The 23,233-nt window shown below is 42.6% G+C and overlaps 1 protein-coding gene across 1 annotated transcript in view; it reads left to right on the forward strand.

Moving 5' to 3' along the window:
* The window catches only part of ubr1 (ubiquitin protein ligase E3 component n-recognin 1), a 31,618-nt gene that overhangs the window by 333 nt on the left and 8,052 nt on the right, over positions 1–23,233 (forward strand). The window contains exons 2-37 of the mRNA XM_020487990.2: positions 738–997; positions 1,535–1,613; positions 1,742–1,852; positions 11,130–11,257; positions 11,356–11,494; positions 11,674–11,736; positions 11,922–12,153; positions 12,258–12,346; positions 12,462–12,560; positions 12,650–12,807; positions 12,913–13,012; positions 13,126–13,254; positions 13,371–13,551; positions 13,985–14,046; positions 14,199–14,309; positions 14,441–14,506; positions 14,616–14,717; positions 14,809–14,872; positions 15,052–15,176; positions 17,773–17,825; positions 17,947–18,049; positions 18,164–18,212; positions 18,333–18,487; positions 18,571–18,670; positions 18,776–18,879; positions 18,994–19,074; positions 19,173–19,351; positions 20,003–20,205; positions 20,333–20,426; positions 20,553–20,705; positions 20,854–20,954; positions 21,045–21,141; positions 21,312–21,460; positions 21,568–21,623; positions 21,721–21,817; positions 21,931–21,998. Coding sequence (XP_020343579.1) covers positions 738–997; positions 1,535–1,613; positions 1,742–1,852; positions 11,130–11,257; positions 11,356–11,494; positions 11,674–11,736; positions 11,922–12,153; positions 12,258–12,346; positions 12,462–12,560; positions 12,650–12,807; positions 12,913–13,012; positions 13,126–13,254; positions 13,371–13,551; positions 13,985–14,046; positions 14,199–14,309; positions 14,441–14,506; positions 14,616–14,717; positions 14,809–14,872; positions 15,052–15,176; positions 17,773–17,825; positions 17,947–18,049; positions 18,164–18,212; positions 18,333–18,487; positions 18,571–18,670; positions 18,776–18,879; positions 18,994–19,074; positions 19,173–19,351; positions 20,003–20,205; positions 20,333–20,426; positions 20,553–20,705; positions 20,854–20,954; positions 21,045–21,141; positions 21,312–21,460; positions 21,568–21,623; positions 21,721–21,817; positions 21,931–21,998 — 4,140 coding nt within the window. The remainder of the gene's footprint in view (positions 1–737; positions 998–1,534; positions 1,614–1,741; positions 1,853–11,129; positions 11,258–11,355; positions 11,495–11,673; positions 11,737–11,921; positions 12,154–12,257; positions 12,347–12,461; positions 12,561–12,649; positions 12,808–12,912; positions 13,013–13,125; positions 13,255–13,370; positions 13,552–13,984; positions 14,047–14,198; positions 14,310–14,440; positions 14,507–14,615; positions 14,718–14,808; positions 14,873–15,051; positions 15,177–17,772; positions 17,826–17,946; positions 18,050–18,163; positions 18,213–18,332; positions 18,488–18,570; positions 18,671–18,775; positions 18,880–18,993; positions 19,075–19,172; positions 19,352–20,002; positions 20,206–20,332; positions 20,427–20,552; positions 20,706–20,853; positions 20,955–21,044; positions 21,142–21,311; positions 21,461–21,567; positions 21,624–21,720; positions 21,818–21,930; positions 21,999–23,233) is intronic.

Here is a 23,233-nt window from a genome sequence, read left to right on the forward strand (position 1 = left end):
TGGTATGCTCAAAATGTAAATTCTGTAAATTACACGCGTATTTTGTCTTGATCTATCTTATATTTTACTGATGATATGGTTTTACACTATATTTGAGTTTGTTCCCGTTTTACTTGGTGGACGCTCTTCTACGTACCCATTTTCAAGTTTGCTAACCTGCTAACGTTAGCAACATTTACTAGCTACTGTAGCTAGCTAGCTAATGTTCGCATCGCATTCTATCTATCTATCTATCTATCTATCTATCTATCTATCTATCTATCTATCTATCTATCTAGTTAAGGTATGTCTGGTACTTTAATTATGAATTGTGTTCACACAGCTAACGTTAGTTTAGATGTTCTTGGTGGTAGTTAGTTAGCTAGCTACGTTGTCACACAGCATCGGATAATCTTGGTTGTCAGGATCTGTGACTAAGGTTAGCTTATATAGTGTGTGTGTGTGTGTGGTGTGGGGGGGAGAGGGGGAGAAAGAGTTAATTTGACAAGCTGTATTCTTTCTAGCTATGACCATCTTGCCTCTGTCGTCACGAGTTACCACAGCCACAAAGTCATAATTATGGCTAAACATCGCCTATTTAAAAAAGTGTGTGTGTTTTGTTTTAATTTGAGCTTGCTAGGTTAATGCTTTTTGCCAGAACACTGTATAACAAAGATGTTTTTATCATTCAAGAAGAAGGCTCTCGATTAGTGTGTATTTAACCCAGATGTTGCTCTTCTCCCTCTCATGTCTTGCAGAGATGGCGGGATGCTGCGGACTGCGGGGCAGAGATGCTCCGCTTCGTGGTGGAGCAGGTGCCACAGATCTACTGCCTGGAGGTGGAGTCCAACTCTCAGGAGGAGGAGGAAGTGGTGCAGAGCCATCTTCTGCAGCCACTGGAGTGTTTCCTGTTCGGGGAGGACCCTCAGGCCGGACTGGAGAAGCTCCAGCAGGGCAGTGCCTCCTCACAGCTTTGTGGACGTGTCTTCAAGGAGGGGGAGACTGTCTACTCCTGCAGGTCAGAACCAGCTTACTAATTGTCATGCATCAATGCTCATTAAGACACCTGCTTATCAGACAGAGGTTTCATAACTTCTGAACCAACTCAGTCAGTAGTTGTAAGAAACAGAAATATTTCTGTTTCTCTGTCAAGAAACAGAAATATGAAGAATCTGTTGACCATATGAATGTACTGTAAGGTGATGACCTTTTTAGTAACCCGATTAGATATAAGCTCTGAAGGTGAGTTATTTAAAAAAAAAAAATTCTCCCCCTCTTAACTCGACTAGTAATGTGGTTCAAAGATCTATGTAAATATATCAAAATAGTTACTTAGAATTGATTTGCAAAAGCTGCGGTTCTATTATTACCTAATTGGCCTACCTTTTGGTCACCTCACACACTACAACACTACAGTACTTAGCCTAACTGGCTCTAATTAATAGTTAAGTTAATTCTGTATCAGATTTTAATGTGTGACTGTGTGTTTTCGAGCCAACTGTTGAGATGTGTGTGATCAAATTACGACTCTAACCTCCTGTGGGCCTGATTACAGGGACTGTGCGATAGATCCCACATGCGTACTGTGCATGGACTGCTTCCAGGACAGTGTGCACAAGGGCCATCGTTATAAAGTAGGTTCCCATTTAAAACTTTTTTTTGGATGGTTTTAGTGTTTAACATAAGTGTTGATAACATCTCGTGAAATCTCACCTGCTGTCTGTGTCCATTACTGATCCTTGATGTTGTGTGATTCTTATAGATGCATGCTTCATCAGGAGGGGGGTTCTGTGACTGTGGGGATCTGGAGGCCTGGAAGACTGGGCCCTGCTGCTCCAAACACGACCCAGGGGCTCCCACTGCCATGGAAACGGTGCGTTTCATAACAGCCGGAAGAGAGGGGGGGGGCACATTTTATTTTTCCATTCTGTGTTGATGACCTCAGTGTGCTCCTTTTCCTGTCTTGAGTTGGAGAATGCACTTTTGGCCTTCAACAAGAAAGTGTCTGGGAAAATGACACTTGGTCAGCCTCCATCACAAAACAAATTAGTGCTGGAATGACAGAGGGAGGGTGGTTGCAGAGCGGCCTTATGGAAAATAAGGGGATGAGATAGAACTTCAGGAGACTGCCTTTATTTAATTTGGTCCACTTATGTTATATTATCATCCATCAACAATGTTTCCATATCAACGTGGAATGGTTTTTGCTGATAGTCTTGATAAGAAACAATTATAAATAGGCCTAAATGGAGGGGCATTCAAGTCATTGAACAGTGTGGTGAACAGTCATGAAACAAAAGTGGTTGAGTACGGATTACTTATGCAGCCCAGCCCAGGTGTTGTCTGGCTTTCCTTACCCAGTGTGTTGAGATGACTGGGCCTTCCTCTGATAAGATCAGGAGCGGTGAGCAAACACAGAAGGCCCATGTGGCTCATTGCCTCTTTCCGTAAACAGCAGGTGCCTCTTGTAGGCTGGCCGCTGCCCTGTAGGCTGCTTTTTAGTGACACATCACAACACTCTCTGGGTTTCAAACAAGGAAGCTCTCAGGCGGGTGATTTCTCAGACCTAATGTCTAGTGATAGATTACATCCCCTATTTTGACATGGTAGTTTGACATGGTGTCTAGAATAGATAAACAGACAAACTGACTGTAGCTCTACCTATGTGTTATTTTGCCTCTGTGTCAAATAACGTTTGTTATTTTTGATAGACTACAATCAGAAGTGTACAGACTTACAGTGCATTTGGAAAGTATTCAGACCCCTTGACTTTTTCCCACATTTTGTTACGTTACAGGCTTGTTCTAAAATGGATTAATATTTTTTTCCCCCCTCATCAATCTACACACAATACCCCATAATGGCAAAGCAAAAATATATAAAACAAATATTACTGAAATATCACATTTACATAAGTATTCAGATCCTTTACTCAGTACTTTCTTGAAGCACCTTTGGCAGTGATTACAGCCTCGACTTCTTGGGGGTCAGGGTAGAGAACATCACTTCTAAAAGGAGATCATATGAATTAATACATACTGTGCTAACTGAATACAAAACCAAATGAAACAAATATTTTCTAACATTGTTCCACATATGATAATAGATATGATTATTACACCTACATATGAAACATCATAAATTTTTAACATAATATATTGTGCTATAAGCACAGCACTTATTCATTTAATTAATAACATTAGTTCCGATTTCCGACTTATTTTACTATTGAGTTATTAAATAACCTCAGTGAATTATTTTTTCAGTCAGCCATAGACTGCAGATGGATTAGGAAGCGTATGATTGTATAAGTAGGCTCAATCATTATTATAATTTAAATGTAAGTCAGTGCCTTAACATGTAACACATAGCCTAGTGTCGGATTACGGATGGTCCTGAATGAATCATGAATAATGAGGAAAGTTACAGAAACACAAATATCATACCCCCAAGACATGCTAACCTCTCACCATCACAAAACATACTATATTCTTATTTACAATAAAAGTGACTCAAATGACTACATTATTTACCATTAATTTATATTAGGCACACAATAATCTGAAACACAACCAAAACAAACAGCAAATGCATCCAACAAGTTTGCCGAGTCACAGGCTTGATGTAATCATTGCGTGCTAGGAATATGGAACCAAATACTAAACCTTTTTGACTACTTTAATACACAAGTGAATTTGTCCCAATAATTTTGGTCCCCTAAAATGGGGGGGACTATGTACAAAAAGTGCTGTAATTTCTAAACGCTTCACCCGATTATAGATGGAAAATACCCTTCAAGCTGACGGTCTGCACTTTAACCTCATAGTCATTTGTATCATTTCAAATCCAAAGTGCTAGGGTACAGAGCCAAAACAACAGAAAATGTCACTGTCCCAACTAGGGCAGTCCGACTGAAAGTCGTCTGTTCTTAAGCGTGTATTTTTTTAAACATGGATTTTTTCATGTACTGTACCAGTCAAAAGTTTGGACACACCTACTCATTCAATTGTTTTTCTTAGTAAAAATGATTTTCTTCATTGTAGAATAGTAGTGAAGATATCAAAACTATGAAATAACACATAAGGAATGATCTACTAACCAAAAAAGTGTTTAACAAATCAAAATATATATTTTAGATTCCCTTTGCCTTTGCCAGCTTTGTACACTCTTGGCATTCTCTCAACAAGCATCACCTGGAATGCTTTTCCAGCATAAGGTGAGCACTTGTTGGCTGTGGTCCAACTCATCCCAAACCATCTCAATTGGTTTGAGGTCGGGTGATTGTGGAGGCAAGGTCATCTGATGCAGCACCATCACTTTCCTTCTTGATCAAATAGTACCTTACACAGCCTGGAGGTGTGTTGTGGGTCATTGTCCTGTTAAAAAACAAATGATAGTCCCAATAAGCGCAAACCAGATGGGATGGCATATCGCTACAGAATACTGTGATAGCCACGCTGGTTGTGTGTCTTGAATTCGAAATAATCACAGACAGTGTCACCAGCAAAGCAGCCTCACACCTCCTCCTCGATACTTCATGTTGGGAACCACACATGCAGAGATCATCTGTTCACCTACTTTGCGTCTCACAAAGACACAGCGGTTGTAACCAAACATCAAATTTGGGCTCATCAGACCAAAGGACATATTTCCACCGGTCTAATGTCCATAGCTCATATTTCTTGGCCCAAGCAAGTTTCTTCTTCATGTTTGTGTCCTTTAGTAGTGGTTTCATTGCAGCAATTCGACCATAAAGGCCTGATACAGTCTCCCCTGAACAGTTAATGTGTCTGTTACTTGAACTCTGAAGCATTTATTTGGGCTGCAATTTCTGAGGCTGGTAACTAATGAACTTATCCTCTGCAGCAGAGGTAACTCTAGGTCTTCCTTTTCTGTGGCGGTCCTCACGAGAGCTGCTCAACTACAACAATCTCAGTCGACCAACAGGCTAATGACCAAACAATTGACCAGTCGACTAATTGGGGTCAGCCCTAGTCCCAATACTTTTGTATCTCCTGTCCAGCTTGTTTCTCAAATGACATTTTATTGAGCACATACTTGTTTTTAGCAGATGTTATTGCAGGTTTAGCGAAATGCTTGTGCTTCTAGTTCCGACAGTGCAGCCATATCTAATAAGTAATATCTAACAATTTCACAACAAATGCCTAATACACACAAATCTAAGTAAAGGAATGGAATTAAGAATATATGGATGAGCAATGTCAGAGTGGCATAGACTAAGATACTGTAGATAGTATAGAATTAAGCAATAAGGCACGAGGGGATGTGGTATTTGGCCAATATACCACGGCTAAGGGCTGTTTTTAGGCACGATGCATCGCTGAGTGCCTGGACACAGCCCTTAGCCGTGTTATATTGGCTATATACCACAAATCCCCAAGTTGACTTATTGCCATTATAAACTGGTTACCAATGTAATTAGAGCAATAAAAATACATGTTTTGTCATACAGTATGTACATATGAGATGAGTGATGCAAGATATGTAAACATTTATTACATTATTTATTATAGCAGGGTGAACAGGCAGTGGCTCGGGTGGTTGCTGTCCTTGATGATCTTTTTGGCCATATTGTGACATCGGGTGCTGTAGATGTCCTGGAGGGCAGGTAGTTTGCCCCCGGTGATGCGTTGTGCAGACCACACCACCCTCTGGAGAACCCTGCGGTTGTGGGTGGTTTCAGTTGTCGTACCAGGCATTGATACAGCCCGACAGAATGCTCTCAATTGTGCATCTGTAAAAGTTTGAGGGTTTTAGTTGACAAGCCAAATGAGCAATGTTTATAATGTTCTTGAAGCCGTCTTTCCTGACTATATAAATTGGAATCATATCTTTGTTTGTGATAGGTGATATCTTCTGTGATTTCTATGTGTAGGTGGGATGTTTTTCTGTAGGGCGTTAAACTTAAATGCATCAGCAGTCAATGCCTGCTTAACATTGGTGGCTGAGAGGCTTTTCTGCTGTCAGTTAATTAAACATTTTAAAAACAAACATGTCACCATGCAATTGTCATAAAGTAGGGAATGGTTCTTCAAATTATTGAATAAATGTGTGGTGTTGTCACCACAACACTTGTATTTGGTTGACATCGGTTTGCCTGTAACTGAAATGCTGCCATACCACTGAAGATGCTTTGTCACCAAATCGGTGGTCTCGTTGGCACGAGCAGCACTCATGTTTCCTACACAATGTGAAGCCCTTTCCAGCATCTAACTGCGTGCTCTAAGCGGGGAAACTTGTGATTGGCAAGTGTGTGCATGCCATGCAGTGTAAGAGAGCCCGCTTGTTATTGGTCAGCATCCTCTGTGCACGTAGAGATTGAATGAGGCTAGCGCATTTGGAGGAGGTACCATATATATATAAATAAATAAATAAATAAATAAATATATATATATATATTTTTTTAACGTAGTACCAAAGAAAGGAGATAATCGCAGTCTCTTGTGATATGGGTATCGCATTTTCGATCTGAATTTGATTAAATCGTGCAGCCCTAACGTCTCTATTTCGAAACGGTATATCGTCCAAACCTAGTCTATGCCATATCATGTAGTGTACAGTTTAGATGTTAGTCTTGTCTTCCTCTTTTGTTAAGAGATTAGTCAATTTGGCAGTACGTCCAACCAGAGTTGTAGGTAATGGCGGACTGAAGATGGCAGACTGAACGTAGTTATGTAGAGCACCTCAAGATAAAAACCTAATATTCAATATCGGTAAGTTAGATTAAATATTAGCACTACACAATCTGGTGGGTGATAAACTTCAATCTGGATAACAAAACAAATCTTAAGACTAGAGAAATGTATTGACAAATATTATGAAAACAAGCAACACCTAAACATGATGGAGAGTAAGATGGGTTCCCCTATTTCAAAATGAAAACGTGACCCTTCTACAGACAATTTAATATTTTCACCCCCAGGAATGGTAAAGGTCGAAACCGATTTGTTAAAATCAATAAATGACAAACTGGGTATACTTGAATTAGTCAATAAGGATATAAGAGTTGAAGTCAAGCCTTGAGATGATTGATGAAAAAGCTGCGACATTGGAGAAAGATACAAACAAACTAAAAGGGACAGTCAATAAGATTGAAATCGAAGTGAATTAACTTAAAAAGGAGAACACCATTCTGAGAGAAGCCTTACGTGACCTACAGACTAGATCCATGAGAGAGAATCTTGTACTTACAGGTATCCAAGAGAGAAAATGAGAAGTTCCTGAATCTGTAGTTCGAGTTCCTCCTTAGAGCTTCAGATTCCACACAAAGCTATCGACAAAATCCAACTCGAATGTGTACACCGCTTCGGACAGAGAGGGCAGAGGTATGAACGCCCAATCGTTGCCAAATTTGCTTCTTTTAAAGATAAAATAATGGTTAAAAGACTTGCTGGGACCAAAGTTGGCATGAATGACAAGTTCCTGAAGGAAATTGCAGAATGGCATATTCAATTTTCAAGGAAAATAGATTAAAAGGGAAACGAGTAGCTCTCGTCATCGATAAACTACATATTGATAACCAGTTGTTCAGAGACACAGACTACTTACTCCATGTCTATTTTAAAAAATTACGAAGTTCTTATTGACGAGGAAAATAATGAAACACAATTCTAGCCTGGTTATGGATTGTAATAATACAAAAACAAATATAGCTTTTTTATATTTCTTCAAATATAACTAATTGGAACACAAAAGCATGCGTGGCAGGTTTGGTCCTGCAAAGCCAAAGCCCCCTAAAGGGAGAGCATTCTATACAAGGAAATTCTCAAAGCTGCTTATGAGAACCTTGACAACCTTGTACCTAGCCAGTGGGGATTCCAGTGGGGTGCCCCCACCCAGGCAATGGCAGAGCTGGCTTTCACTAGCTGCAGTAACCCATGGGAGGGGGTCACACTCGGACATTCAGAGAGGGGTATATTATTTTGGCCCTGGTGGCACAAAATCAAAAGTCTGACTGCATGGAGATACTTGGGAATATGGTCAATATGGGGGAAAGTGTGGGTCTTTCAGGGGAAAGGGGTACATTTGACCTCCCATCATCCTGGACATGACAATGGTTAATCTCCCCATTTCTGCCCATTTTGTTTTGCACAGTCTTGCAGGCCTTTTCATACAGCTGCAACTGTATATGCAGTTGTAAATCAAGACCTTTCTTGAGTTGGGCTCTGGGATGGTGCAACTGTTGAGAATGTGACCCTATGATTATGTGGGGGAAAGGTTTGAGTGTGTATGTGCGTATCCCACAACTGTTGCGAAGGAGTAAAAGATGTTAGGGACAATATAGGATGATTCACAATAATTGTTTGCTAATATAATAATTGCTTGCAATATTGTAATTTTGATAATGGTGAGACTGGTGAGAGGTAAAATCCTTTGCATAAATTGCCTACATCATTGATGTTTACAGAGAAAGTCGGCCTGAGAATTGAACACTGGCACACCCATAGAGACTGCCAGAGGTACGGACAACAGGCACACTGAACTCTGTCTGAGAAGTAGTTGGTGAACCAGGCGAGGCATTCATTTAGGAAACCAAGGCTGTTGAGTTTGCCGCTTAGAATGTGGTGATTGACAGAGTCGAAAGCCTTGGCCAGTTTACTAATTATAAATTGTGAAATAGTTGTGTGGAGGTTTTCGATGTGCCATGGAATAGGTACATGGTTTATGAATTGATACGCAAAACAACGCCCAATTCAAAACTTCTAATTTTTCAATTACTATACAAAATTCTTGCAACCAATAGAATGTTATATATATGGGGGATATAATCTTCCCAGCTCTGCAGATTTTGCTGTGAGGAGGCAGAGTCACTAGATAATTTATTTTGGTATTGTCCATATGTAGCTCATTTTTGGTCACAGGTCCAGAAATAGCTGAAGAATTGCAACATTTGCCTAGAACTAATGCCACAGACAGCAATACTGGATGATTTGAAAAGCTATAGTCAATCAATAATATAATCATTATTTTAGCAAAAATGTTTATTTTTAATTTACAATCTGTAGAAGTTATGAGAATAGAAAGGTTCAGTGCTTTTGTGAAGCATCACAGCACAGTTGAAAAATATATGGCAAATAAAAATCCAAAGTGGATGGTGTTAAGCCCTAGATGGGAGGGGTTGAATGGAGCTGAAGGGTGGGACTAATTACACGATAACCAATGTAAAACATACGGGGTCTGTAAAATGTATATAGGTTCAGAAATGTTGAAATAGCACAGTTACAAATAGAAATCAAACTGGATGGACATCAGAAATAGAGGAAGGACTAAAAAATATAACTATTGTAAAATAGATTGTAAGATGTATTAAAATCCTACCTAAGATGTATAAACTGAAGGTAGAAGCCTAAGTGTTATTGTTTATTAGTTTACTCCAATTGGGAGAAGGGTGGTAGGGTTTGCGGAGAATAATAAAGGTATATTCTATAAAAAAAAGTATATGTGTATATGTATGCATATGTTATATATATATATGCATTTACCAAAAAAAGATATGGGAATATTAAGCTGATCCACCAAAAAAAGAAAATAAAGAGATTATGTGAAGAAAAACAATGAGCTCTGTCTCATTTGAGTTTTCTAAATAACTTTTGTTGAATTAGTTAGTGTATACATTTGTATATGTCTGAACTGTCTTAATTATGCATGTGTAGGGTCCTATAAAGTCTGCGATGTGGACGGAATCACAGAATCCAGACATTATAACAACGTTCAACAATATAAATAAATACATTGAACTTAGTAGGAAATCAACTAAATATATTGAATTTATTAGTAAATGATTTCATTTGCCCAAGATTATGATAAGACATGAACAAAATCAAATGCACAAGTGATTCATATTGTCATGGAAATTACCACCAGGGACACCTGAAGTCAATATTAAATGAATAATTTTTTTTATTATTGTCAAGCTGGAGAGGTTCCAACAAATGTAATGCACCAAGACAGAAAAGGTATATTTGCATGATTAATTCTACATATTATTTCATTAACGTTTGGTTCATGCATGTGACCGACCAAAACCTCACAAGGCTTCGTCTCTCCACTTTGTGTCGCCGTTAGTGATGATCTTAATGACAACCGTCTTCTGGTAGAGGGAAAAGTTATCCCGAAAACCTTCTCAATTAAATGTTAACTACAAAGTAGTCTATGCCTACCTAACATAATAATATCCACTATATATACAAAGTATGTGGACACCCCTTCAAATTAGTGGATTTGGCTATTTCATCCACACCCGTTGCTGACGGGTGTATAAAATCGAGCACACAGCCATTCATTTTCCATAGACAAACATTGGTAGTAGAATGGCCTGTACTGAAGAGCTCAGTGACTTTTAACATGGCATCCTTCAACAAGTAATTTCATGACCTCAGCTCCACCGAACACCTTTGGGATGACTTGGAACGCTGACTGCAAGCCAGGCCTAATCGACCAACATTGGTATCCGACCTCACTAATGCTCTTGTGGCTGAATGGAAGCAAGTCCCTGCAGCAATGTTCCAACATCTAGTGGAAAGCATACTTTTGGTCATATAGTGTATCATGATTATTTGCTTCAATCCAGTGGGGATTTGTTTAGCAAACTCTGTAACCACTTGTCTGCTACAGAAAGACCGATAACCAAGCAAGTCTCTTGCTGGTGTGCACTTCAATTAAAGAGTATGTACACCCAACATTTCTTAGATTTTTGCCAGACCTCCAAATGTTGTCTCCTGATGTAGTTTAGGTTGTGGACTTAGAACATCCAATTGTGTTGTTTTTCAATTTAAAAACGGTGATTTTTGAGAGTAAAAATCTAAACGAAATGAAATCTGAGACCTAAGAGAACAAAATGGAGAACATTGAAACAGATTTTATAGCGCCCTTACATGTGCAAGACATGATTGTGTGTATCAGATGGCACCATACCATAGGGCGGCAGCTAGCCTAGCAGGTAAGAGCGTTGGGCCAGTAACTGAAAGGTTGCTGGTTTGAATCCCCGAGCCGACTAGGTGAAAAATCTGTCTGTTCCCTTGATTAAGGCACATAACCCTGATTGCTGCTGTAAGTCACTCGGGTTAAGAGCGTCTGCTAAATGACTGAAATGTAAAAATGTGTGTGACTGATACTTTTTGTCTCTGTAGGATGAGTGTGTGTTAGAGCCTGGTTTACGTGAGCGTGCCCAGAAGCTCTTCCAGGTTCTCCTGCGCTACGCTACAGATCTGCTGGTGTGGGAGGAGAGCTATGAGCTAGCAGCAGAACTGCAGCCCAGGTACTAGCCTATTTCTAATGATAACCATAGCACTAAACTTATCCACATTACACCAGTAGTTTTAAATCCAGAATGACATTCAATGTGATTTGTCACAGGGTGAAGGAGGACACATACTACTGTGTACTGTACAACGATGAGCACCACTCATATGATCATGTGATCTACACCCTGCAGCGCTCTGTTCAGTGTGACCACAGTGAGGCACATACTCACACAGCCCTCATCGACAAAGAGGTACTGTCTGCAGGCGTTCTCTGCCATCTGGCATTCTTCATTACTTTCTTTCATTTAAAGCATCTAGATATGTCAATAAAGGGGGAAAAACGGAAAACAAATGTCTTCTGCTGCAATGTTGAACTCTCGTTGTTATTATAGCTATGCACTTGAAATTGATCATTCTGTTTTGAATGCAGGGTCGCCGGGCAGTGAAGCGAGGGAAGCTCCGGTCTTGCCAACAAGCTAAGGACCTCATCAGGGTAAATCATAGCCTTTTATAAAACTGCAAAAGGCAAATCTAGCCATAGAACTTAATCACCTTCAGTGTTCTGAGTCAGACATCTTACCCCTGCTAAATGCTGTGTTGTTGTAGTCCTACGTTGGACTACATCTCCCTGCAGCCACTGACCTCTAACCCATGCTGTATTCTGTGTTGTGCTTTTAGTCCCACTCGGAGCACATCTCCCTGCAGCCCCTGCGTGTGGAGATCCTCCACTCTGCAGTCATGGCCCACCAGAGCTTTGCCATGCGACTGGGCACCTGGTTTCAGCAGATCATCGGCTACTCAGTGGGGTTCAGGCAGGTGTTCTGCCAGGTGGCTCTGGAGCCCAGCTCAGAGGGTGACCAGCCCAGCCTCATCAGCCGACTCATGCTGCACGACTCCAGGCTGTACAAAGGCAAGAAGACCTTGATCCATACTTCATTCTTTCTCTACATTAAGATGCACCTTTGTTTTGCCTCCAGTCCATCACATTCAAGCCCATTCTCTTCTTCCCACCAGGAGCCCGCAAGTTCATTCATGAGTTGATCTTCTGTAGCCTGCTGATGGAGACTGAGTACAAGAGGCGCTTTGCCATTGAGTTCACCAAGGTATGTCAGAAGTCAGTAGTACACTGATATGTTTAAAATAAATGCAACCTTTACATTACAATTATGTGGCTAACCTATACTGTACATCCCACCCTTTGTCCTCACTGTCTTTCAGCATTACAAACAACTGCAGAAGGACTACACACTTGATGACCATGAGAGGAGCATATCCATTACAGCTCTATCTGTGCAGATCTTCACCGTACCCACTCTGGTGAGAGCGATGGCCATCCATGTAATATAAAGTAAACATTTGCCAGGCTTAGCTCACATACCACTGTATCCTTCTCTCTCTCTGTTCAGGCCAGGCAGCTGATTGAGGAAGGGAATGTGATCAAGGTGATCGTTGACACCGTCATGGAGCTGCTATCGGAGCACCTGGATGCCAACCATCGCTTCCACTTCCAGGGGTACAACTCAGACAAGTTCTTCCGGATCCAGGTGATCTTCCACGACCTCAGGTGGGTGTGACATACTAGTCAGCTTAATATCTGACATTAAGGAATATGTCTCTTGCTATAGCTGCCTGATGCTTATCCGTAATATGAAAGTGTTCTACTCCACAGGTACATTCTGATCAGCAAGCCCTCTTTGTGGACTGAGGAGCTGAGGACCCAGTTCCTGGAGGGGTTCAGGGTCTTCTTGGGGCTCCTCCACTGCATGCAGGTACACTCAGTCGCTTTACACTCTGGAGTAACTGTCGGGCGGTAGGGCTTTTGTATTGACTTGCAGCCTTTGCCTCCATCATGAAATACATCAGATGGTTGTTCTCTTGGTAGGGTATGGAGGAGGTGAAGCGGCAGTTTGGTCAGCACATCGAGGTCGAGCCTGAATGGGAGGCTGGGTTTTCTATCCAGAGACAGCTACGACACATCCTCGTCATGTTCCAGGACTGGTGTTCATCTGATGTAAGTCCTCACGCAATGCTTTTTAAAATCCCCAAATCCCTAAATCTTTGAAAGATATGAAAAAGTGTATGTTCCTGTGTACTTGACTGGCATCTCTGCCCATGCCCCTCCCCCAGGAGACTGTTCTCCTCCTGTCCTTCAGGGAGTGCCACAGGTCGCTGATGCGCTGCAATAACCAACCCTTTCAAAGCGAGGCCACAGACTACTACATGTGTAAACACATCCTCCATGTCAGCCCGTACAAGGTGTCCCAGGAGCCTGTCAGCATACACCTGCCCATCTCCAGGGCGCTCGCTGGTGAGGAGAACCATACTGTCCATCTGTCTGCCCCTATGGACAGTAGTTGGGGTTGTGTAAATGAAGATGGCGTTATGGAAATGAAGATCACACAGCATGCCTATTGGTTATTAGCGCTGGGACGAGACCATTATGAAAATGAAAACACAAAGCAGACCAAACTCTTTGGTCCTTTAAAATCCTGCTGTATGTAAAATATTGTGTACTATAGCTTGGAAAATAAATACATGTGACTCTGGATGACAGCATAATGTTTGTTTCCAACATTAGGGCTGTTTTCCTAAAGAAGTAAAAAAAATCCTAAATAAGTTATTGTGATACTGGTATCATCCCAGCCCTATTGGTTATGCTGTCATTCCACCTTCACAATAATGTTCTTTGGTGCATCTTTAGTTTTACAGAACCTCTAATACCAGTTTCTTATGATCCCCAGGCCTGTATGTACAGCTGTGTTATACAGGGGCAGTCAGACGCCTCCACGAATTCATGGATCCAGTAAGTATCTGTGACAAGTGAAAACTCACTTTAAATCTTTCCATCGGTTTTCTTGTGTTTCATCTGTCGGTCGTCAGTCTGCAGATACAACGCTGATTCTTACTATCTTCCCACTGCTGTTGCTAAATGACAGAGATGTCTATGTGTTACAGGAGAGCTGTGACTTCACCTGGTTTGCGGAGCATCCTCTGCGCTGTGTGGTGCTGGCTGCCCAAGTCTCAGCTGAGATGTGGCGCAGGAACGGCCTCTCGCTCGTCAGCCAGGTGAAAGGCGGGATGTGATGGCTTGGATGGGCTGATGGTGTCAACTGTTGCTAAAACTGGAAGTTTTTATTTCACATTTTATGATTGCTTAAATGTCAGTGTTTCAATGTAAGATTATTTGTAATTTCCAGGTGTATTATTACCATGATGTAAAATGCAGGGATGAGATGTATGACAAGGATGTCATCATGCTACAGGTTAGTGTTTCAACAGCAACATTGTTCTGCACTGCCCTCCCTTTTTATTCTATGGAGTCTCCTGACTACCACTACATAATCGGAAGTCTCCTCTCAAAACTATTTACAGATTGCTGCTTCCAAAATGGACCCCAACCACTTCATCATGCTGATCTTGCAGAGATTTGAGCTCTTTGATGTGTTCAATGGAAGTCTCGCAAGCAAAGACCAAGTAAGAGAGACCATTGACTATTGGTTCAAATAAATAATTATTACATTTAGGAAAAATGGTAAATTAATAAAATACCAATGGTCCTGTTCAGGAACTGCTGAAACAGTGGAACCGGTTAACAGAAGAGATGCTCTACCTCCTCATCATCATTGTTGGTATGTCCCTAAGCTGCTTTCTAAATAACATATCTACTTAAGTAAATGTCTGGTGAAATCCTAATATGTAGTTAGTAAGTTGACTGTGTATAGTGACATCTCGTTGGCTAGATGATATAGCAGTTATTGATTATGTTGAGGGGTGTCTCATTCTGTATGTCATGCCCCCTGTGTCCTAGGGGAGCGGTATGTCCCAGGGATCAGTCACGTGACCAAAGAGGATGTGACTATGAGGGAGGTGATCCACCTGCTGTGTATTCAGCCCATGGCTCACAGCAGCCTGGTCAAGGGCCTGCCAGAGAACGTGAGAATGTGGACCTATACTACACCTCTAAAGGCCCACACAGACTGTACTATTTTAGCCGTCTTATACCAGGATTTTGCCGTCCCAGACAAAATGTCCACGTCGCGGGCAAATTGTTAGGTTGTAAACGATTGTTGGACGTCTTGGCCCGTTCAGTGTGACAGGGTCTAGGGTTCCGATTAAGCACCACTACGTGCAGTCATAGTCTTCGACAAAGTTCTGTCAATGTCAGAAATGTTTCGCTTTTATTGTGTTTTGTGGCTGCTGTTACGAGCCGACCTCGTTGACTTGACCAATAGGAACACAGCTGACACTGAGTATGCACAGAATAATACGATTGAATAGTCAGATTCATATAATGGCTCAATTTAAACGTTTACATGCTTTGCAAGAAGAACGATTTCCCTAATAATCTTTACATGACACATGAGGTCAAGCTAACTGATGGAATTTTGAAAAATGCAAAATCGCCAATCAAAGTATACGTTCTACCACAGCGGCCATGTTGTCTTTGGGAAGCATGTTTTATTCTGAGTTCGGACATGCAAGGTTTGCATGTAAGCTATTTCTAAAATGCATACTTTCAGTTTTTCCGAACTCACTTCACTCGCCCATAAGAAGTTCCCCCTAGTTAATACAGCCTTGAGGTCTTAATTTAAGGTTAGGTTTAGACATAATGTTAGCAGTAGGTTTAAGGTTAGGATTGGGATTAAAATCTGCCTTTAAAAGATACACTGCTCAGTCAATCACACTTCTGTGAAATCAAACTGTCCACTTAGGAAGCAACACTGACTGACAATAAATTTCACATGCTGCTGTGCAAATGGAATAGACAACAGGTGGAAATTATAGGCAATTAGCAAGACACCCCCAATAAAGGAGTGGTTCTGCAGGTGGTGACCACAGATCATTTCTCAGTTCCTATGCTTCCTGGCTGATGTTTTGGCCACTTTTGAATGCTGGCGGTGCTTTCACTCTAGTGGTAGCATGAGACAGAGTCTGCAACCCACACAAGTGGCTCAGGTAATGTAGCTCATCCAGGATGGCACATCAGTGCGAGCTGTGCCAAGAAGGTTTGCTGTGTCTGTCAGCGTAGTGTCCAGAGCATGGAGGCGCTACCAGGAGACAGGCCAGTACATCAGAAGAAGTGGTGGAGGCCGTAGGAGGGCAACAACCCAGCAGCAGGACCGCTACCTCCGCCTTTGTGCAAGGAGGAGCAGGAGGAGCACTGCCAGAGCCCTGCAAAATGACCTCCAGCAGGCCACAAATGTGCATGTGTCTGCTCAAATGGTCAGAAACAGACTCCATGAGGGTGGTATGAGGGCCCGACGTCCACAGGTGGGGTTGTGCTTACAGCCCACCACCGTGCAGGACGTTTGGCATTTGGCAGAGAACACCAAGATTGGCAAATTTGCCACTGGCGCCCTGTGCTCTTCACAGATGAAAGCAGGTTCACACTGAGCACGTGACAGAGTCTGGAGACGCAGTGGAGAACGTTCTGCTGCCTGCAACATCCTCCAGCATGACTGGTTTGGTGGTGGGTCAGTCATGGTATGGGGTGGCATTTCTTTGGGGGACCGCACAGCCCTCCATGTGCTCGCCAGAGGTAGCCTGACTGCCATTAGGTACCGAGATGAGATCCTCTGCTTTAGTCCAGGTCTGGGAGGAGATCCCTCAGGAGACCATCCGCCACCTCATCAGGAGCATGCCTAGGCGTTGTAGGGAGGTCATAGAGGCACGTGGATGCCACACACACTACTGAGCCTCATTTTGACTTGTTTTAAGGACATTACATCAAAGTTGGATCAGCCTGTAGTGTGGTTTTCCACTTTAATCTTGAGTGTGACTCCAAATCCAGACCTCCATGGGTTGATAAATTTGATTTCCATTGATCATTTTTGTGTGATTTTGTTGTCAGCACATTCAACTATGTAAAGAAAAAAGTATTTCATAAGAATATTTCATTCATTCAGCTCTAGGATGTGTTATTTTAGTGTTCCCTTAATTTTTTTGAGCAGTGTATATTGTATAGGCAGGGTTTATGACTTTGTGGCTGTGTAAACTAGTGACTAGTGGCTTGAGCTACTGGTTCTGACACAGACGCAGATCAAATACATCACTGCAGTTGATGTAACCTACATCGACTGACGTAGTCTAGCAAGCCTATCGCAGAATGTAATGACTACACTTAAGCAAATGGTACAATCTGGCCAAGTTGATATCAAGATGAATAATTTGGTAACGTCGCACAGTGTGACGTAATAATCCTGAGAAAAAAGAAGAAACCGGCACACTGCTCTTGCTAGTATCACTGCTCTTTAATAAGCTTTGCGTATCGGCCTGAAGGCCTTCGTCAGAGCTCTTTATAAAGCTTAGTAAAGAGCAGTGATCCTAATAAGAGCAGTGTGCAGGTTTCTTATGTTATTCAATTGATACCATGCAACAAAGATGGCTCAGATGTGCAGGTGCCTTTCGAATTTTGAATCATATGTAATAATCCTAAAAGACTTAATCTGACGTACAGTCTGGGAAGGCCTTCAGCACTACTGCTGTTACCACTTTTATACTGCAACAATGTACTGTCTTTGTTTTGTAGGAGAGCCATGAAACTGGCCTGGAAACTGTCATTCCAAAAGTTGCCACCTTCAAGTAAGTGTAACACTAAGGTCATCTTGACCATAATAATACAAATCAAAATAATAAATAACGTTTTCAGCAGAGAATAATGTTTGACAAGCTTTTTCACTGACCTGTTGATACTCCCATTTAGGAAGCCCGGTGTTTCTGGACACGGCTTGTATGAAGTGAAAAAGGAGTGCCTGCCGGAATTCAATCCCTTCTTTTTTCACTATTCTAAATCTCAGCATAGCAAGGTAGATGTTGGTACAGAGGCTGCATACACATTTATATTTGTTTTTCCAATTTTTCCCTTGGCTGCTGGCATTTGCTAATGCATAACCTTGTGACCCCTGAACTCTGTGCTCCAGGCAGAAGATGCTCAGAAGAAGAGAAGAACTCAGGAGGGCAGTGACAAAGGTGATATGGAACTCATAATCATACGTTCATACAAAGGATCAGTGTTATTATGAGCCAATGCCTGTAGGTGATTCACTATTTGCTTATTATTCATCACTGTCTGTCTCTGTCCATGCCCAGCCCTGCGTCCCCCTGTCCCTCCTCCCTTTTGCCCCGCCTTCTCCAGCATAGTGCATCTGCTGTGTTGTGACATCCTCATCCACATCCTCAGACGAGTCCTGCAGAGAGCTGTGGAGGACCGGGCCACCTACTGGACAGAGGCCATGATCCAGAGGGTACCTTTCGCATGTATTTCTCGCTCTCTCTCTTTCTTTTTTATATGAACCATATTAACTGTAACTGTGTGTGCCCCCCACAGTCCCTGCACCTTATAGGCCAGGGTCTGTTGGAGGAGAAGGCCCAGTTGGGAGCCAGCACTGTGGAGCAGGTCACCTTTGACTTCAGCCTCAAAGCTCGCAGTGAGTGTCCTAGAGATATTACTTTTTGTCTTTAAATGTGTGTCTCTAGGGTACAGTTCATATACATTTTTTCTTGAGCCATTTTCTGTTTCTCTACTCGCTCAGCGATCGGCTCCGAGCATAGTAAATCTGTGTTCCACCTCCTGTCCAAGATGACGGCTCTTCCTTCCTTGGAAGCCCAGAAGGATATGATTAAGTGGACACTGCAGGTGGGTTAACTTCATTGTCCTGTTAAGAGATTTGATTATCTTTTTTCAAATGAGATTTTAGACAGTTTACAGTACAACTTTTTGTTTAAATGATCATATTTCTCTTTCTGGTAGATGTTTGAGATGGTGAAGTGCCTTAGGGAGAAGTCCAGTCCAGCAGCCTCTATGAGTGTGGAGCAGACCAAGCCAGAAGAGGTAAAAACAGAACATGGGTCATTTTTACACCTTTGTCATGCAACATTTCTGCATTGAAGAATCCTCACCCTTTGTCTATGTCTGATTGTTTGACTCAGATCGTCCCTGACAAAGACAAAGCCGAGCGGAAGAGGAAGGCGGAGGCAGCCAAGCTCCATCGCCAGAAGATAATGGCCCAGATGTCGGCCATGCAGAAGAACTTCATTGAGTCACACAAGATGCTGTATGACAACATGCCAGAGAGTTCCCAGGGGGAGCCTGTGGCCTCCAGAGAGAGGTGAGGAGGATTTAGGGGGAGCTGTTGGCCGTGAGGGAGACTACAGAGTGTTGCCTTTCCTTTAAAGACATGCTTCGGAACTTTGGCGACTGCAAAGTATTTTTTTAAACCTCTCGCTTTGGGCTGGATGTGTCCATGTGTAATTCATACATGCATAATTACCTTCTTTCCTCAATTAGCCATGAAATCCCTAGTTTGAAAGCTACAGTTTTTCTGAAAGCTGTGTTGCGCCATTTTCCCTACATTTTCTCTCACGTGGTCCAGCCCCCTAGCAATTTGAGTTCTAGCCAATGACCTTCAGCCCCTAGCAGTTTTGAGTGACAGCTAGCAAGATACATACGCAGCAGAGCGAGAGAAAGCAATGACATGGTGCACATGTGTGATGTAGTACACAGTTTTTGGTGACCACTTTTGGCTCGTGAGCGCTACGTTTCAGAACTACTGGCTGAAAAGTATACAAAAGTACTGGAGAATCTCTTTAATAATATACTCTAGCTTGCCTAGTAGTACCTCAAGTTTACTGCAGGAGGGGGAGTGAATTCAAATTTGAATTGGGTTGATTGCTTGAATGAAGTTTAGTGATTAGGAGGACATCTATTCCTGATTTAAATGAGTAATTGTGCTGTCATGTTTCTTCCTCCTGTCCTGTAGCTGTGCCATGGAGCTGGGAGAGTTGTGCGTGGCTGTGGGGCCTCAACGGGGCTCCACCCCGGCTGAGAGGGAGGTGCTGACCTGCATACTATGTCAGGAGGAGCAAGAGGTCCAGGCCCGCTCTCCAGCCATGGTGCTGACCGCCTGTGTCCAGAGGTCCACCGTGCTCACACAGTGCCGGGGGAAGACTCTGGCCAACAATGGTTAGTTCCCTTTTTAGTCTCCTCCATTTGATCTCGTGTTGTACACAATACACTCTGACCACTGTGATCTCTTTTTGCATTACTGTTGAAATGATTAAAGATGTTAATGTGTTGTTCTGTGTGACAGAGACCATGTACCCCCTCTTCATGCCACCTGACCTGGCTGTGGGGACTCACACTGGCAGCTGTGGCCATGTCATGCACGCCACCTGTTGGCAGAAGTGAGTCACTGCAGTCACGTGTATCAATGAATCATAGGGATGATGATTCCAACATACTATCTTGGGCCTGAAGACTTAAAGATAGATTAGACCTACATCTCATTTTTTTTGTTCTGTGTGTTCTAGGTACTTTGAGGCAGTCCAGAACACCACTCGGAACCGGCTCCATGCTGAGCTCATCATTGACCTGGAGAACGGGGAGTACATGTGCCCGCTCTGCAAGTCCCTGTGCAACACTGTGGTTCCTCTCATCCCCTTGGAACCACTCACACTCAACTAGTATGTCTTCCTTTTAGACTTTATTGCCACTTCCTAAATGACTGAGTTTAGATATGTTTTTGGAGTATCCATAAAACTAACTCTGGTTTATGGCCCAGTAGTGAACATATCAGTTGTAAACGACCTGTCCCTTATATCCTGTCTGCAGTGAGAATGCAGAGCTGGTGGGACAGCTCCTCACCCTCCCTCGCTGGATCCAGATCCTCTCTGCCAGGATCAAAGGACTCAAGTCTGTCACTCAGGGACCAGGTAAAGACAGCTGTGTGATCTCACAAAGTCATCTTCGTGGAGAGAGCCCAGGGCTTTTGCAGGTGTGACTCCATTGTGTTTGTGGTCCAGAAAGCAGCAGTGAGACTATCAGTGACGGAGACACTGCCCTCTGCGGGGAAGGCCAGCCAGACTTCCGCTCCATCCTCAGCTTTGGAGTAAAAGAGCCGTGAGTCTCACACACACACACACACAACCATCTGCTCTTAATGGTTTAATCAAATGTTTCTATAGTGCACGACACACACTGACATCATTTCCATGTTATTGACAGTGTACTATATTATGTATCCACTCACGACATGCTCTGTAATGTAATCAGTACTTGTTGATCTTCAGGAGGAAGTACTCTGACAGCATAGCGGAGATGCTGGTGGTGTGTGCCACCACGGTGCACAGGGTGGGGCTGCAGACAGGCCCTAACGAGCTGTGTCCCACCGTGCCCATCATGTCCTGGAACACCTGTGCCTTCACCATCCAGGCCATTGGTCAGTCCCACTGACTCTCTACCTCTCCATCTGTTTATTTTTCCATCCTTAATCTAGCTGAACTAATTTTACCATTACTCAGTATGTTTATTTTTTTCTCCTAACAGAGAACTTGCTACAGGAAGAGGATAAGACACTGTTTGGCTCTTTACAAAACAGACAGGTAGGTCAGATAGATTACAGAGGAGGGACTGTGTTTGACCTATTTTCACCTATCTCCTCAGAGGGTTTTATCACAGTAACTCTGCTTTCTTTTTCAGCTTGCGGGCCTGAAGGCTGTGGTTCAGTTTTCTGCAACCCAACGCCTCAAGAGCTCCCAGGCTGTCATTCAGAAGCACTTCACAGACATGTTAGGAGGTACATGTTCAAACACCACCCAGCACACGATATCCACCCACCTAACATTCTAAACTTATTTTGTGTGATTTGGTATTTTATGTAAAATTTGATTTGGTTGCCTCTCTCTACAGCCTTGTTACCCACCATGAGTTCAGAGAGCACACCTTCTATTCTAGAAGTAGATTTCTTCCACCTTCTGGTAAGTCACCCATCAAATCAAATTGTATTAGTCACATGCGCCTAAAACAACAGGTAGACCTTACAGGGAAAGGCTTACTTACGAGACCCTTTTTTTAATCATTTTTTATTTAACCAGGTAGGTCAGTTGAGAACAAGTTCTCATTTACAACTGGGACCTGGCCAAGATAAAGCCAAGCAGTGTGACAAAAACAACACAGAGTTACACATGGAGTAAACAAATGTACAGTCAATAACACAATAGAAACATCTGTATACAGTGTGTGGAAATGAAGTAAGGAGGTAAGGCAATAAATAGGTCAATAGTGGCGAAGTAATTACAATTTAGCAATTTACACTTTAGTAATAAATGTGCAGATGAGGATGTGCAAGTACAAATACTGGTGTGCTAAAGAGCAGAAAAACCAAAAGAAATATGGGGATGAGGTAGGTAGTTGGTTGGATGGGCTATTTATAGATGGGCTGTGTACAGCTGCAGCGATCGTTAAGCTGCTCTGACAGCTGACACTTAAAGTTAGTGAGGGAGATATAAGACTCCAACTCCAGTGATTTTGTTTTTTGTGCAATTCGTTCCAGTCATTGGCAGCAGAGAACTGGAAGGAAAGGCAGCAAAAGGAGGTGTTTGCTTTGGGGATGACCAGTGAAATATACCTACTGGAACGCGTGCTACGAGTGGGTGTTGCTATGGTGACAAGTGAGCTGAGATAAGGCAGAGCTTTACCTAGCAAAGACTAACAGATGACCTGGAGCCAGTGGGTTTGACGACAAAAATTAAGCGAGGGCCAGCCAACAAGAGCATACAGGTCGCAGTGTTGGGTAGTATATGGGGCTTTGATGTCAAAACGGATGGCACTGTGACAGGCTGCATCCAGTTTGCTGAGTAGAGTTTTGGAGGCTATTTTGTAAATGACATCGCCAAAGTCAAGGCTCGGTAGGATAGTCAGTTTTACGAGGGTATGTTTGGCAGCATGAGTGTTGTTGCGAAATAGGAAGCCAATTCTAGATTAAATTTTGGATTCATGCGAGTCTGTGACTTCATGTGAGTCTGGAAGGAGAGTTTACAGTCTAGCCAGACACCTAGAATATGTGGACAACTACAAATACCTAAGTCAGAACTGTCCAGAGTAGTGATGCTAGTCGGGCGGGCGGGTGCGGGCAGCGATCAGTTAAAGATCATGTATTTCGTTTTACTAGCATTTTAACAGCAGTTGGAGGCCACGGAAGGAGTGTTGTATG

The sequence above is a fragment of the Oncorhynchus kisutch genome, linkage group LG7, assembly GCF_002021735.2.
Source record: "Oncorhynchus kisutch isolate 150728-3 linkage group LG7, Okis_V2, whole genome shotgun sequence".
Lineage (NCBI taxonomy): Eukaryota > Metazoa > Chordata > Actinopteri > Salmoniformes > Salmonidae > Oncorhynchus > Oncorhynchus kisutch.